The sequence below is a fragment of the Cucumis sativus genome, chromosome 6, assembly GCF_000004075.3.
Source record: "Cucumis sativus cultivar 9930 chromosome 6, Cucumber_9930_V3, whole genome shotgun sequence".
Taxonomy (NCBI): Eukaryota; Viridiplantae; Streptophyta; class Magnoliopsida; order Cucurbitales; family Cucurbitaceae; genus Cucumis; species Cucumis sativus.
The window spans coordinates 4,899,309-4,916,021 of record NC_026660.2 but is presented as its reverse complement, the minus strand read 5'-3'; the positions used below and the strand labels follow the sequence as shown (position 1 = coordinate 4,916,021).

The window sequence follows — 16,713 nt, the reverse complement described above, 5'->3', positions numbered from 1 at the left end:
TTTTGGTAGTGTTTGCACTTTGCAAATGGTGGTAGCCGTTTTCTTGCATGTGCGGCCAGATCAATGGTGATGCTCATTGTCTTGCATGTGCGACGATATCTATGAGTACCTATAGAGTTTGTTATGCTATTATTTGTCTACCATTTTTGAAGATGTAGTTGGAAATCTTTTGTATTTGGTTGATTCTCCTCTAGGTGTGGGGAGGATTGTTTGTTGAACTTTGCTTAGCCTTTTATATTATATCTCCTAACAAAAGAAGAACTCCCAGATTAAAGAAGTTTACTTTTAAAACATATTAAGTAAATAAATAAAAAAGCTTATAATTTATAATCTCATAAAGTAAAACTAGTCATGCTATAAAAAAATAAAATTCTAAAAAAGAGTACTGGTAAACGTAAATATTAAAATTAAATAGTTCAAATGATTTTTTAAAAATAAAAAAACAAACTATTTACATTTAAAAACTACTAAAGACAAAAGTTCACTACAATGGTCATCTTTTACAATTTTTTTGTTTCTAAAATTACATAAATTAAAATAAGCTAAACTTAAATTAAATTGATATTTAAACTTTATCGGTATAAACAATTAAGTTATCTATATTTTTAAAAATTTTAAAAAATCTAAAAGACAAAAATCTTTACATTCCATGTTTTCTTTCAAGGGAGTACAGGTAATTATGATTTGTTTTTTTTTGTTTTTTTTCTTTTGACAAATTTCCTCTTAATTAATTTTTTTATGATAGAAAATATCAACAATTATAAACAATTATTTGATTGGATAAAGAAATGTTATATCCATTTGAAATCAAAATGTAAGAAAATAAAAAGAGTTGGAGAGGAGAGGAAGGAAGAGGTAGAGAATAGTGGCTGTGGCTAACGTTGGCAGCCAAACAAGGCGAAGGAAGCCATAAGAAGATTCTGTGAAGCAAATCGATTCCAATTATTATTATTATTATAAAAAGAAAAAAAAGGAGACAACATGACTGAGAGATGACTCAGCATTCATACTCCGCCTCTGTACGCGAGCCACGTGTATTACAATCCAAAAGCCCTTTCTCGTAATTTCCATTATTTGGAAGAGTAAAAATGAATCAGAATCACAGAGAGCGTTTTTTTTTTTTTTTTTTTGTCTGTTTGGATAAGTGGATAAGATTTTAGAAAACAAAAAGCAATTTCCCTTTAAAACACATAAAAATGATTCACTTTTTTGAAAAACGCGTCCTGGAAAAAACGGAACCATATAATTCAATTAAATAAAACAACTCATTTTTTAAAATAAATAAACGATTTTGAATCTAACTTACATTTTCCTTTCCAACACTTCCTTTCTTAAATTTTAAAATTAGTTTTCCTTATTTCTCCGAATCCTAAATTTTTATTTTAATTGGTTTGGGTTTTCTCAAGACTGAAAAGAAATTCAACAAACTAACTCAAATACAAAATTTATTAGACTTGTTTTTGGTGATATTTTTTTTGTTGTTATGTTGTTAAATATTCTATTTTTTTTTAACAATTTTCCTTCCTAAAACTCTAAATTTCCACTTTTGGACTTGATTTATTTTTATATAATAATCAGGAAGTCTTAAATTAGTTATAAGGTAAAATAGCCATTTCAAATATAGCACAAAAAAATTGTAATATTTATAAAATATTAACAAAATTACTATTTAAAATTTTGCTATATATCTTTTTAAAGTATTTTCTAAAAATTTCACCTTTTACAATTAACAATTATTCTCCTATAAGTTAATCCATTTTTATTAATTATCTATCGTAATTCAAAATATTTACCTTTATAGAAAAATTAAGTTTTGGTTCTATGGTATAAATAGTTTCTATTTTTGAAAAGGCAGGAGTTAAAATCAATAAAAACATTTATATCATTAAAATTAACCATTTGGATACTTAAGAATTTAATAAAAAGTAGATTAAGAAACTAAAAAAGTAAATTTTCTTTTTCGATGAGTTGACTTAGGGTCCCACGTCAATGACAGGTCATTATATTCCATCAAATTAATTATATGGAATGGTCTTAATCTTGTGGTTAATATGTTATCCTTTCTTAAAAATAATTTCCTTTTTCTTTTCGAAATTTACAAAAGAAAAGTAATTACGTGGCAGGCTTCTGAAATCAAGCCACGTGGCACAGTCTATTTCTAACTTTTTTTTTTTTTCCCCTTTTCCCTTTTTCCCCTTTTTCTCATTCAATGGCGTTTTCTTATTTAAATTCAATCTATCTCCAATTTGTTCTTCATTTTAAGTGCTCCATTTTGCCTATTGCAAAAGCTATCTTGATTTTGTTCCTCCTTTTTCTCAATAATTATTCATTTTTCCTCTTCATTTTCGGAATCGTTTCTTTGGTTTCTCGCGTGTGGATTTTTTTGATAGATTTTTATTCGAGTTTCTCGTTTTCATTCTTTTTTCCCCTGAAATATGGAGGTTTCGGTTATCGGAAAATCTCAGGCGAAGATCGCTGGAGCCGATTTTGGTAACAGGGAGTTAGGGTTTTTCAATTCCAAAGTAGATAGTAAGATTTTTGGTTCGAAGTCGAAGATCTGTTTCTTGAGGAGTTCGAGGTGTGAAAGGTCAAGAATCCGTTTATCGACGAAAGCCGTGCAGAGGGAACCAGTTCAATCTCAAAGCCCTAACGTTGGAAGAAGATCCAAATCTGTAAGTACTATTTAACTTATTGTTTTCAGTGTTTTTTTTATGTTTTTCCTCTTTTGTTATCCTCTTGTTTGGGTGCTGAGAAGCCTGGAATCTTTAAGCTGTGAGATTAATGGATGATCAGTAGCTGGATTAGTACTTTTTGTTGGGGCTGGATGAAAAAAAATCTGATGTTTTGTTACCTTTTAGTTAATTTTTTACGGTATGTTTTCTGTTTGGAATTGTAAATTAGGTATCTTTTGGATTTAAAATTTCAATTCAATAATTATTAGATCTCATCTCCCTAAGTTTTGGTTGTTTATACTAAATGAACGCTAAGCATAAATGCTTCTTGTTACTAACCTAATCTTGTGGATTTAGAAATTGGCAGGACCTAACTCAAATAATATGTGGCCACTGTTTTTACCTTTTGAAAACTATTCGTCAAGTGCCGATGCGTTCATTATTAAGCTTTTGGATTAATGAAGGCATTAGTTTATAGTTCTGTTCTTGAGTTTACCTTATGCCGATTTTGCTTGCTTAAGTTCATTACTGACGGGCGTCTGCTAACTTTTGTGTAGCTCGAGGGGGTGAAATTGTACGTTGGATTGCCGTTAGATGCAGTTTCTACCTGCAATGCAATAAACCATTCGAGAGCAATTGCAGCTGGCCTTAAGGCTTTGAAGCTGCTTGGTGTAGAAGGTGTCGAGCTCCCGGTGTGGTGGGGAATCGTTGAGAAAGAAACCATGGGGAAATATGACTGGTCGGGCTATCTCACCCTTGCGGAGATGGTCCAAAATGCAGGTCTCAAGCTACACGTTTCACTTTGCTTCCATGGATCTAACCAACCAAGAATTCCTCTCCCTGAATGGGTCTCGAAGATCGGTGAATCTGACCCTAACATCTACTTCACTGATCGTTACAGGCAGCAGTATAAAGATCGCATATCACTCTCCGTTGATAACCTTCCTGTCCTGAATGAGAAAACTCCAATCCAAGTTTACCATGAATTTTGTGAGAGCTTCAAATCTTCATTCTCAAATCTCTTGGGCTCTACAATCTCGGTAAGAATTGTTCATTCATAAATTGTATTCATTAGCCTTCATTTTGAATGATTTTATTTGGGTTCTAACACTTGATGTTGCATTTCGATCTATTTCAGGGTATTTCGATGAGTCTCGGGCCAGATGGTGAGCTTCGATATCCTTCCCAGCGACAACTGAAGTCACATGGAGCTGGAGAATTTCAGTGCTATGATAAAAACATGCTTAGCCTTCTTAAGCAATATGCTGAAGCAAGAGGGAATCCCTTATATGGACTTGGAGGTCCCCATGATGCTTCGAGCTATGACGAAATGCCCAACTCAAACAACTTCTTCAAAGATAACGGTGGTTCATGGGAGTCTCACTATGGGGATTTCTTCCTTTCTTGGTATTCTAGTGAGCTAATTGCTCACGGTGATCGCCTTCTCTCTCTTGCCTCATCCGTTTTTGGCAACACTGAAGCAACCATTCATGGGAAGGTTCCATTGATGCATTCTTGGTACAAAACTAGATCACACCCAAGTGAATTAACAGCTGGTTTCTACAATACCGCCAACCGAGACGGGTACGACGCTGTTGCCGAAATGTTTGCCAGGAACTCAAGCAAAATGATCTTGCCCGGGATGGACCTATCAGATCAACATCATCCTCAAGAATTGCTATCAAGCCCCGAGTCATTAATAGCACAAATCAAATCATCTAGCAGAAAGCATGGCGTAATGTTGTCAGGACAAAACTCATCCAATATGGGACCTCACGGGGGCTTTGATCTGATAAAGAAGAATTTAGATGGGGAGAATGTGGAGTTGTTCACATACCAGAGAATGGGAGCTTACTTCTTCTCTCCAGAGCACTTCCCTTCGTTTGCCGAATTTGTTCGAAGCGTCCATCAACCTGAACTGCATTCAGATGATCTTCCCGTCGAAGACGAGGAAGAAGACATTGCCGAGACACCATGTCCCAGTCCCATGTCCAAAGCACAGATGCAAGCGGCATAAGAGAGTCCAGAAGAGTATCATAGTAATGTAAATATAGAGCGAATTGGGTTAATAAGTACCATCGAGTAGAAACTGCCTTCTAAAGAATACTGAGATATTGTTTGTGCCATTTCATGCTGTGTGAATAACTTAAATTCAAGGCTTGAGAAATAGTGTACTTTAGAATGAGGATTTATATACAACACATCCTCCTAAAAATCAGCTCTGTATATTGCTTGGTTCGAAGCAGCAGATACTTCAACATTCTCTATAGTTTATCTATAATTTCAGTTGATTTACGTAATTCTTGTATTAAAATCCATTTTATTTTATTTATTATTATTATTATTATTACCAACTTCTATTTTATCGGGAGCTCATTCTGATTTATGAGGTTAACTTTCAATCAACTAATTATAAATAAATATGATGTGGGGACTTATTTTGACAGTGGATGAGAATTAGTGAAACAAATTTAATAAATACATTTTCAATTTTTTTATGTTTTAAAGAGTAATTTAAACAATTTTTTTTAAAAAAAAACATTGTTTGACAAATCATTTAAAAGCATTTTTGAATGTGTATTTTAAACCCTTTCTATAGAAAAACTAAAATAAAATGATTTTTTTAAAAAGAAAAAATCTTTTCTCACCTCAATCCAAATGAACCTCAATATAAAATTCAGGAGAAGAAAAAAGAATCTTTAAAGCTAAAAATGAAATGAAGACTACAGTTTGTAAAAATGTAACATCTGGCATAGGCATATATTCAAAGCTTATAAACTAAGATATACTCTTTTTTTCCTCAATTCTTCTAAAGAAGAAACGTGTCGTTTAAATGACCTCTATATTTGATTCAAAATGGATATTTATTAATCTAACAAAAAAAAAAAAAAAAAACGATAAAGAGTGATTTTGAGGAAATCTTAACTGATTTTGTTGTTTGGTAAAATCAATATTTATTAATATAACAATAACTTGATAGTAGCTTTTAGATTTAGCTTTTCTAAAAGTTTCTTCTTAACAATATATAAATATAATATGATAATATACCTTTTCTAATTGATATATTTTATCCCATATGTTTTCAAACTTTAATTGATTCATCATTTATTAGAATTATCTTTTATAACTTTGATCTATTTAGATTAAATTAAAAAAAAAAAATCTCATCAACCCAATATTAAAACTATTTACAAAATATATATAAAAAAAAGTTTTATTTTTGTTATGTTTTATAAATATAGTATTAATTAACCAAAAACTATAACTAGGTTTTCACAATTTACAATTAAAATTTACCAAACACTGCTACAACTCAAATAAAGGCTATAATAGAGGAAAAAAAAGGCACATTGCAAAAATATTTCCAAAATTTAGAAATGAAAGACTAATTGATACTACTTTTTCTTCTGCTACTATTATTTATTTCAATACAAAAGACAACTAAAAAGCAAGAATTACTTCTAATATTTAGGACATCTAAAATTCTCGTTATCAAACGTTCTTTAGCAAAGAACTAAAGATTTACATTGGTTATAATTTTTCTTTAAAAGAAAAATAGGGATAAACTATGGAGATATCAACGAGAGAAGAAGGCCAACAAAACTACACAAACAAAGAATGAAAACGTGTGATGAAAATGAATTGCTGATTTAACACAGTCAACCATTGCCATTCAACTTCTAAAATTGAAAAGAAAGAAAAAAGCATTATTTACACAAACTTGAAGAAATATACATATTACAAACAAATAAAAAGTCTTTAAATTTCGCAAGTTTCTCTGCGATTCGTTTCCCTCAAAAACAAACCCCAAAAAATTAACCGCTGCAAAGAAACCACCACGAAAGAAGCAACTTCCTACGAGTTCCGGAACATAGCCCTCGTTCCGCTATTGTGTTGCCATTAACTTACCGTCTATAAACGACTTTATTGCTAGAAGCCATTGGTAGAACTTTCGAACTGAGCGGAGCCGTTCCCTGCATCACAAATTAAACTCAGGAACGATATAGCTCTTAATAAGACTGTAGTACAATCTATAGAATAAATCATGTTCAATTGTTCGAGTAGGGTCACATCAAGCGGTTCTTGGCTGGGTGACGTTGCTGTAGTCAATTGACATTAAACATAATCAATGAAGATGTTATAAACACAAAGCAGTCATGGAATAAGAATAAATAGTATATCTTAGCATGAAAATTTAACAATTCCCAGGTTAAGAGAAACTTTATGTCATATTCAGTAGCTATCGAAGCATGCCTGATAAGGGGAACGGGTGCTTTCGAGAGAGAAAACCGACAATCGAAAACATAATGTCGTGCAGAGTACATACGGGAAAGCAAAATATTTCAAGCGGAACAGTTTCAGAGATATATAATGAGGAACTGAAAATAGGCTAAAATAGCATTGGATGTGAAAAGTGGGTGTTGTGGTTTAGAAACTATATGAAATAGATAGACAGACAGCTTTGAGGTCATTGGAATGGATGGATGGAAATCAGCAACAAGGATATATGAACTCACTTCATTCTTGAATTGAAGAAATTCTAATAAAATGCATCTATAAGGTAGAGTAGAAACTGAAGAATCCATTTAAAGAACCTCTTCCTAGTTTGTGACTATGAGATATTGTGAAGAACTATGTATGATGCAATGGCATTGGCAAAATAGCAATTCTAAAATAGTCATATTTGAAATAATAATATTTTTCACCTGTTAAATGATGTGTCTGTCATTCACAAGCAATCTTGGTGTCGAAACTGCTGAGGCAGATTGTGAAAGCCTGGAAAGCGGAGATTGGGTAACGATAATCCATTGTGAATAAATCCTTCCCCACTTTTCCAAACTGAAGGATGATCTTCTCGTTTTCTGCTGTAGGAGGATCATTTTCGGGAGAAGCAACTAGTTGAAAGTTTTTTACAGAAGCAATTGTCACTCTTCCATGAAAGTTCAAACACCAGCACTGAAGCTGCTCGTGCCATCTGGGTGTTTTGTTTCTCAGCACCAACATTCCATCTTTCTGACTCCCCAAAGGTTCAGAAAGTAAGCTATCAGCATTTGATTTTGACCTTAGAAAGGGGAAGGACGGGAACAATTCCACGTTGCTCAAAGAAAGCTCAGTTGGCGTGGGAGCCACTCCTCCAAGTTCAACTGATGAAGCGGGAATAGCGTCCATGATACACTGCATTCTCCTCGGACCCCTGCTTGTTAATCACATGAATGTTGAGCATTTGGTTGATATCTACAGAAAAATGCAGCCATCCAAATAAAGAATAACCATAAATCATAATCCAGTTATCCGATAGCATTCGAGTTACCTTGATCCCAACACATTTAGTTCATATGAAATGTGTGCAACTGGATAGTTTCCTGCAGGGACCTTGGGGGAAACTTGTTTCAGATTCACTAGCCTTGTGGAGCGACTTTTCATGATCTTGGCTCCAGAATGTGGTGGTTGCCCATCGAAGATTGTGAACTTGGTTCCTAGAAAGTTAGATCTTTTGCCAAATAGGGGAAAAATAAACCTCTTAGAAATATATTCTAAAATAGAAATCTAACAATGGCATCACGAGGCTCCAAAAGCGAGCATACCTCAATTTCCCAACATAGGTGCTGCTCCCCTTTGACAAATCCTCAGCATGTAAAGAGATAATGTAATCGGTGTAGGTCGGGCGCTTGCATTTGCGTGCAGCAAGTAGAAATTTACCATCATCAGTTAGTGCTGTCAAGCAAGCAAGAAAGTGAGAAAACGTAAGAAATGAACCATTTGGACAGAAGACAAAGCCAAGAAACTTCAATTTACTACATAAATTACTCACCACTTGTCAAACTGAGGAAGAGATAATAAGTTTGATTTGATCTGTTTCGCTTTATGAAACACTGTAGAAGAGGATCCCTTGAACCAGGCTGCAAAAATTACATCCAAGTGTGAAATAACATAATTTGGAAGTATGAAAGTTCAAGGCATGAAAATACAAAACTAAACAAATGCATTGATCAGAGGTCCAATATTTGGGTACACAAAAGCCTATATTAAAAACATTTGAACTATCCACAAACCGGATTAATTTAACATCTTTTCCTATCCCAATAAAAAGAAAGCACCCATCTTCACATGTTTATGCACCGATTGATAACCCATTGGTTTTTGAAAATTAAACTTATAAATGATACTTCTCATAAGTTCATACATTTTGATAAACCAAGCCTAGTTTTGAAAAGCTAAAAAAATAGTTTGTTGTTAAAATTCGACTAGGAATTCAAGTGTTCCTTTACCAAAACCATAATTTAAAAATTGGGAAGAAACAAGCATAAATTCAAAAAATGACCCGTCGGGACACGGGGCACTTAAAATTCTTGAATCCGTCGTGGACAGATTGTATCCTGAAATGGATGCTTCTTGATACAACATTCCTTCCCAAGAAAAATGTGGTTTGATGTTTACTCATCAATAAAATCCTAAAAAAGATTACAAAAACAAGAGTTGCGAAAGGCAATGACCCAAAAACACAAACAAAACAACTCGGCGAAGAAAACAAGTTACAATAGGCATTTCCTTCACACAATCAAATCATGAAATGACATAATACCAGTTATGGATTTGAACTTTCCAGGAGCAAAGATATCAAAACATTTCCACCAAATTGTTAACAATCCTAAAACCGAACTCTCAAGACTAAAAAAACCTAATAACAACAAAACCAAATCCTGCTAAACACAACTCAACACCACCCAAAATTCCCAATCAGTTCAAAACCAAATCAAACATACCTAAAATTCCACCAAAATCAACACCACCAAAAAAAAAAAAAAAAAGCGCGTGACATCCACTCACCTGCTTAATAGAGATCGGGAACGTCAACCTACCAGAAAGCTCCGGCGTTTTAACGATCTCCTTAGTAATGGCTCGCCAGCTCCGACACACTCCGGCGCAAGCGACGACACTCTTCCTGAAGGGCCAAGAGGTCTCGGAGGCCTCGATTCTCATCAAAACCTCCCTAAGAAGTTCCTGAGGCATATTGGCCCAACAGCTCTGGTCGAGGGCATCGGTGGGGGGCGGAGCGGAGGCGTCCTGGACGACGCAGCGGGAGCGGGACCTCATATCTTGGAAGATGGTCTTGAGAGACATGGATTGAGAGGAAATTGGGTGGAGAAGAGGATGAAGAAGGAGGAAATGGTCAGAGATTGGGCGGAAAATCGGGGATTGGGGAAGGGAGAGAAGGCATTGGAGATTTGAGGAATGAGGTTCGGATCATTGGGGAATGGATATGGGAAAAGAAATGGGAGAGTGATGAGATAAATGAATCTGAGTCGGGAAATTATTAATTTATTATAATAATTATTTTTTTTTGGTGAGAAGAAGAGAGAATAAATGAAAAGAGGGGACCCGATACCCTCTTTCATGATTCTGATCATTCAAACACCAACTCTCTTTCTTATTTCCTCTCACTTCTCTTTTTTTTTTCTTCTTTTCAACCCAAACAAAATATGTCAATCGTTTTAAATCAAAATATTTATTTACAATATAACACATATCACCTCTATTTTTATAAATATTTCAAAATAGTTCAAACATTTTTTTCTTTTTTATTAAGTTTAAGAGAATAGAAAATTAAAAATTAAAAATGTTGAATTTTGATGAAAATGTGGATATTGGTAGATATTCACCCAAAATTAGAGTGATTGTTTTCGTAGGGCAAAATTGCTCTAAATAATTTGGTTAAATTATATATATATATAAAATACATGTACATTTTCAAATAGGATAAAAAAAATTAAAATATTTACCCTCGGAAATTCAATGTAATCAACTTTGTTTTCAGTGTTACTGTTATAAAATATTTCGTCAATTTTTTCTATTTTTTTAAACAATCCCAACAAACTATTTATTTTCAACCAAATGAAATAAATTATTTATGAAAGGTTATTAAAAATAGTAAATTTAATAAAATATTTACAAGCTATAGTAAAATTTTAGATTATATCAATGATAAATATTTGATAGTTAGGGATAGAATGATATCAAAGGCTATATAGAATCAACAAGTTTGGTTAAACTTGTAAATATTTTAATTTATTTTGTTATTTTAAAAAATATTCAATTAGTTTTAATAATTATTTTTAAAATCTTTTAAATAAGTAAAAATATTTATTATTTATATTGTATTTAAACCGGTGACATTTGTTGATTATTTTTGACATTTTGTGGTTTTTTTAAAACATAATGAAAATGTCAATTGTCTCTCGAAACATCTTTTATTGTATTGATTGATAATAATTATCAACTTAAGTTTAACTCAACGAATCATACATGAAGTATTTAACTTTTTGTCGATCTTTTTCGATTAATGATAGGCCAGATATTTGTTAACAAATTATAGTTTAATTTGAAGACCGTAACAAGGTATTTGTCTAACATATTAAATGACATTTTTTTCTTCAAATGTCTCAATTTATAGAAGCATTTTTACCCGTTTAATTAGTTTTTGTTTAATATTGTGAATACTGTTCCTCATCATATCGTAACATTTATTTGATGAAATAATCACTACAAAGTTGTTGTGACCTATAGATGTATAGTTAATGAGTTCAAGAAAAAGTACATTTATTGAAATTTACATGTGGTCTAGATTTAAATTCGACATTTCAACTTCTAATCTTACGGTCAAATATGGAGGGTTCAAATTATAATATTTATAAATCCAATCACAAAATGCTATATTTGAAAAAAGTTATATTATTTTTTGTTTCAATATCTAAATTTTGGGTCAAGTTTTAGTTTAATATGTGGTTTTAAGTTAGTTCACATCTCTCAAAAAATCTATTATTTTATTCTCCATATTTGGATTATGTTTTATTTTTATATTCAATACTTACACTTTTAATCTCGAATTCTTATTTAGTGTTTAAATCTATTAATTGATTTAAAAGAGTAAAAAGAATAATAATTCGATTAAGTTTCACTATGTTGTCACTATTAAAATTAAATTCAAAATTTTACTTAATAGCTATTTCTAATTTAATTTATAAACATAAACACCAAATACTTAAAGTAATTCTTCAGTAAAAAATCAATGAAAATCATCAAACTTATTAACCAATCTGAAAAAAAAAAATTAAAAATTAGAAATTAAAACTCAAACATGCCATAAAATTACAACGTTTTTGAAACTTAATAACTAAAAAGCCAACATTTTAAATTTTGGAGATAAAACAAAAACTAAACCTAAAATTTAAGGACATCAAGTTTTTTTTCTTCTTTATATTATTGTATGAATGATACTTGAATGGAACATTATTTGAAATTGGAATAGTTTGAGACAACCACACATGGTTTATATGCATATAAATAATATACATTTTCATATAAATGTAATGAACGTTTGGATTTGATCCTAGTAATCATTTACACGTACATTTGATATTTAGGGTAAGTTTATTGTTATTCATTTATTTAAATAAAACTTCTAGTCTCCAAATTTTTATGAAAATAATATTTTAGTCTTTCATTTGTAGCTGATAATCGTTAATTAAAATTTTGTATCAGTTTAATTTATAAATTCCATATGTAACAATAATAATTTAGTTATTAAACCTTGTCATGCAAACAATTTGATATATATATATATATGCAATTTCAAATCTATAGCAATTTAATTCTTAACAAAAATATTTACCAAAATTGGATGTTAAATTTTAGATAGACTTTGTATTTTATAAAAAAAATATTGTCTAATTAGCTTATTAGTTTATTTACGAAAAAAATTTATTAAATACAAAAACTAACTTTTATGATAAAAACCACAACTTTATAAATTGTAAATTATATAAATTAAATGGTTTCCTAGTAAAGATTATATAGATTAAATTGTTGTAGAATTAAAAAAAAATGTTCTATTTAGATTGAATTGAAAAAAATGTTTTTCAATAAACTTTTTGTTGTTCAAATTTTATTTTCGTAAAATTATTTTAAGATAAATTTAATAATCTATCTATTTTGAATGACTTCCAAATACTTTAATTATTTTTTTTAAAATAACTTATTTTATAAATTAAATCACTAGCTATTAAATTTCAAAAACTAAGTTATTATTTACATATTTTGTTATTAAAAATGACTTTTAGCCAATTTTTTGTTTGAAAATAATATCTTTATAATGTGAATTTTAAAATTAAAAAAATGCAAGAAATTAAGTATATTTTAGAACATGTACGACACATTATACATATACAATGATTCATATAACTTAGTAAAATATGTTCAATTTAATATTAAAGGATTAACTACAGCTAGTTTTTATAAAGTTAATATGCATCGCTTTTAAATATACTATTAAAAAAGATGAACACATATAAAAAATGTTAAAATCTTGAAATATAATTGAACAATTTTTACGTAAAAATTAACTCGTAAAGACTTAATAAAAAAAAATATTAACATAGTAAGACATACATAGACAAATTGCTACCAAATAATTCTCCAAATAGAAGGTTCTAATTAATCTGTATAAAAAACAAATAAATCAATGGATTGACTTTTGATCTATTGAGTTTGTTGGGCGAAGTTGAAATTAAATTAGAAAAATAAAAGTTTATACATTAAAATAATTAAAGGAAAAATAAAACAATAATGAATTGACTCTCGTGTTACACACATTACATTACTACTATTGTTATTATTGCACTCTTTTCTTTATCTATTCGACTTCTTCTAAAAATAATTATAGTGAAGAGAATTAATAATTTACACTATAGTATATATATATATACTAAAGTTGTAAAAATTAAGAAAATATTATTTTATTTTCATGCAATTGAGGTGAAAACGAATTATTGTGCTACGGACTGAAAGAAATAGATACCGATAAATTCTGATATACTAGTAGTAGTCTATCAGAATCAATCATAGTCTATCATTAATAGATATTGATACATTTTCATATTTTTATATCCTCCTTCGAGAAAAAAAAAGAGATATCTACTTGATATTTATCTAATCTCTCTATCTTTTTTATTTTGTTATTATTTTTAAATAACATAGTCTTATTTCTACGTGGATGCGTGTCATAGGAAAAACTACATTTGTTCATTAACCTAATCAACATTGGTAGCACGTGAAACCACTAACCAACAAGGTCCCTAATCCAACATAGTGTGCTAGACAACTCCTTATCAAGAGTATTATTGCCTATTTTGGACAAAGAGTAGAGGTGTGAAGTTACGTAAGATCTACATAAGTTGTTACGACTTAAGATTGATATCTTTGAGTCGTGTGAATCACAAACTACTTAGGATATAAACAATAAGTGAATTTTATGTCCTACATTTTTCAACTTTTTAGCTGAAACTACGCACACGTATTTTTCAAAATTTGAAGAATAAAAATGTAATTTTTGTTACTAACCAGTAAAAGACACGTGCATGACACGTATAATGTGTAGCTTTAAATTATAATAAACATTGCATGTACATGTTTAGGTTGTGCTAAATTTAAAAGTACGAAATTTAAAACGTAATAGAATAAGATGTACATGAGAAGAAAATATACGAATTTAAATGTAAAACTTGTCTATCAAAAAATGATTTCTTTATAAACAATATTTTTTTTTTGTACAATTTGAAGGTAACTTATTGTCACTTATGAGTTTGATCCCAAACTTTTGTTGTCTTTATTGAAATTTTTCCAGATAATGCAACATAAAGTTGTTTATGTGAAAGCACATTTTCATGAAGATATATTCAAACGTTAGGAATTGTTTGTTCTTGTTATTTGTTAGTTATCATTGCAAAACATAAACGAATGGAGAATTGTTTTATCTTGAACTTGAATGGATATTCATTGTCATTGGTGGGCTTAATGGTATTCGTGCAAGAAAAACTTGTTTTTCGACACGATCACCCATTGCTATTTCACCATGTATAATATTTTTCCAATGTTTCACCTCCTCCATACTTTAATTGTATAACTAATTCAAAAAGTAGTTGGTAAATGAAAAATTATTTGCATTCAAGTTTTAAGAGAGATGCTATTAAAAAAACAAAATTGAAAATGAATTTGCCATAAAAACAAAGAGGGATTTAGAACATAAAATTAAACTCAAACGCATAATCGAAAAAAAAAAAGTTTCTCCATATTGAAGCTTTTATATATACTATCGATTAATTTTTTAACTGACCATCAAGGTTCATAGCTGCATGACGAAGGAAGCGACGTGGACCTAATTTCACCTTAAATTTGTCCATTTTGCATTTTCAGCCCAATTTGAGGATAGGATTCGAGGAATGAGAATGTTGTCGTTTTCGATGTTTCATTATTGTTCCTCCAATGTAAACGAGGTTTGGTGAATACATATGATCAAGTAATCTACATTACTTTTTTCAAGTTGCAAACATCACTCTTAAAGTAGGTTGATAGTTGCAATTACAACATTAAAATTTTAACAATAACAATTGAACTCCTGAACTTTTCAAAGTGTTAAAACCGAGCCTTTAAACTTACAATAATCATAAAAATTTGACCAACAAATAATAAGAACGAAATCTTTAAATTTATTTAATCAATGTGATTTATACAATTATATAAGGTTGAAAGTCCACTTTTAAACTTTGAATAAGTTTGAGCACTCAAACTTTAGTTTTGAAAAATATGTTCAACTTAATATGTAGTGAATAATTACGACTAGTTTTTAACTTTCAGATGCACTATTTTTAAATTTACTATTAAAGAGATGAACACATATAGAAACGATTCGCGAGAAATGAGAACCTCGTTGTTTTCATTATTCCATTATATGTTCCTTCATTGTAAATGGGGTTTAGTGAATGGTCAAATAGTCTACAATTCTTTTTTGCAAGTTGCAAATCACTCCTAAAGTACTAAGAAAGTTGGAGTTACATCATTAAACTATCGATAATAACATTTAGACTCCTAAACTTCTAAACATTTTTAAACTAACCCCTTAAACTTACCAAAATGACAAAATTTGAGCAACAAGTAATAAAAATGGAATCCTTGAATCTATATAACCAAATGCAATATAAGGTTGAAAATTAAGAAATTGTTTTTGCAATTTGTTTGTTTCTTTTAAATACTATCATAGTTTATTGTTTTTTCCCCTCAAAATCAGTAAATTTCATTCATTATTTTCATTTTCTAGAAAGGTTTCATTCCTTATATCTTAGAGAATATATTCACAATGATTGATAAGTATTTATAAATATCTTTAGATTTGAGAGATTTTGATATATTTTTTCAACATTATGCATTGAAGAAATATATGTCCTTAGAAAAAGATGCATACATTTCTTTGAGGGCATCATTAAATTAAAATGGACACTTTGGCCCCCTAATATTTCCAAAATTCAACTTTACTTATATATTATTTGAAATCTTTTTCAAATGGTCATTTGACTTCTAGTTGTTGACTGTGGTCATTTGAGAGATTGTGCCATTTTCTTTCTCTAAGCTCAATTTCAAACATATTAGATGGTAGTCTATTGTATATTCAGTTAAGGTATTTTCTTTTCAAACATTACTATATGACTTTTTATTGATGTTTGTTAGGGATGTATAATTATAATCCGTGATAATTTTATAAATAAAAATTACAAATATAGGAAAATCTATTAGGGATAGACTCTTATGATTTATCGATAGTCGATTAATATTTGTAATATGGTCTATCAATAATAGACTTTGACCAAAAGATTATAAGTTTTTTAAAATATTGTTGTATACTTAATTATTTTTAATCCAATTGTTATATTTGCAACTATCCATTCACATTCAACCATGATTAACTTAAGTTTTTTGTTGAATCGATGGTTTAATATGACTTATTGGACCTTTCAAATATTTCAAGCCCACAAGTTAGAAGGAGGATTAGCGGTATATAATTAAATTTACTTTCAACTACCAACTTAAGCTTTTTCGTGAATAGGTGGTTTGATAGTGTCTATTCTTGTAAGTACGAGCGGAACGTTTTTTTTTTTTCAGTTTCATATAGCTCAATTTAATTAATGGCAAATGTTTGTGTAAGTTTTAGTCA

General features: G+C 30.1%; 2 protein-coding genes across 2 annotated transcripts; one reads left to right on the top strand and one right to left on the bottom strand.

Moving 5' to 3' along the window:
- Positions 1–2,219: 2,219 nt before the first annotated feature.
- Positions 2,220–4,986, top strand: LOC101203687 (inactive beta-amylase 9). Its single transcript, XM_004153092.3, has 3 exons — positions 2,220–2,672; positions 3,230–3,712; positions 3,811–4,986. The coding sequence occupies exons 1-3, from the start codon at positions 2,436–2,438 to the stop codon at positions 4,687–4,689; spliced, it is 1,599 nt and encodes a 532-aa protein (XP_004153140.1). The 5' UTR covers positions 2,220–2,435; the 3' UTR covers positions 4,690–4,986.
- A 1,302-nt stretch (positions 4,987–6,288) lies between these two features.
- Positions 6,289–10,013, bottom strand: LOC101203437 (tubby-like F-box protein 3). Its single transcript, XM_004153091.3, has 6 exons — positions 9,501–10,013; positions 8,485–8,572; positions 8,258–8,387; positions 7,984–8,163; positions 7,379–7,866; positions 6,289–6,646 (listed from the first exon to the last, which is right to left on the bottom strand). The coding sequence occupies exons 1-5, from the start codon at positions 9,792–9,794 to the stop codon at positions 7,398–7,400; spliced, it is 1,161 nt and encodes a 386-aa protein (XP_004153139.1). The 5' UTR covers positions 9,795–10,013; the 3' UTR covers positions 6,289–6,646; positions 7,379–7,397.
- Positions 10,014–16,713: the final 6,700 nt, after the last annotated feature.

What these genes read in the sequence shown, in the direction of transcription:
- LOC101203437 (XM_004153091.3), bottom strand. Translation starts at nt 9,794, where the DNA reads ATGTCTCTCAAGACCATCTTCCAAGATATGAGGTCCCGCTCCCGCTGC. An exon ending in TCCCGATCTCTATTAAGCAG is followed by an intron (nt 8,573 to 9,500) that starts GTGAGTGGATGT and finishes TAATTTTTGCAG; the next exon opens with CCTGGTTCAAGGGATCCTCT. An exon ending in ACCTATGTTGGGAAATTGAG is followed by an intron (nt 8,164 to 8,257) that starts GTATGCTCGCTT and finishes ATTTGGCAAAAG; the next exon opens with ATCTAACTTTCTAGGAACCA.
- LOC101203687 (XM_004153092.3), top strand. Translation starts at nt 2,436, where the DNA reads ATGGAGGTTTCGGTTATCGGAAAATCTCAGGCGAAGATCGCTGGAGCC. An exon ending in TTGGAAGAAGATCCAAATCT is followed by an intron (nt 2,673 to 3,229) that starts GTAAGTACTATT and finishes ACTTTTGTGTAG; the next exon opens with CTCGAGGGGGTGAAATTGTA. An exon ending in TCTTGGGCTCTACAATCTCG is followed by an intron (nt 3,713 to 3,810) that starts GTAAGAATTGTT and finishes GATCTATTTCAG; the next exon opens with GGTATTTCGATGAGTCTCGG.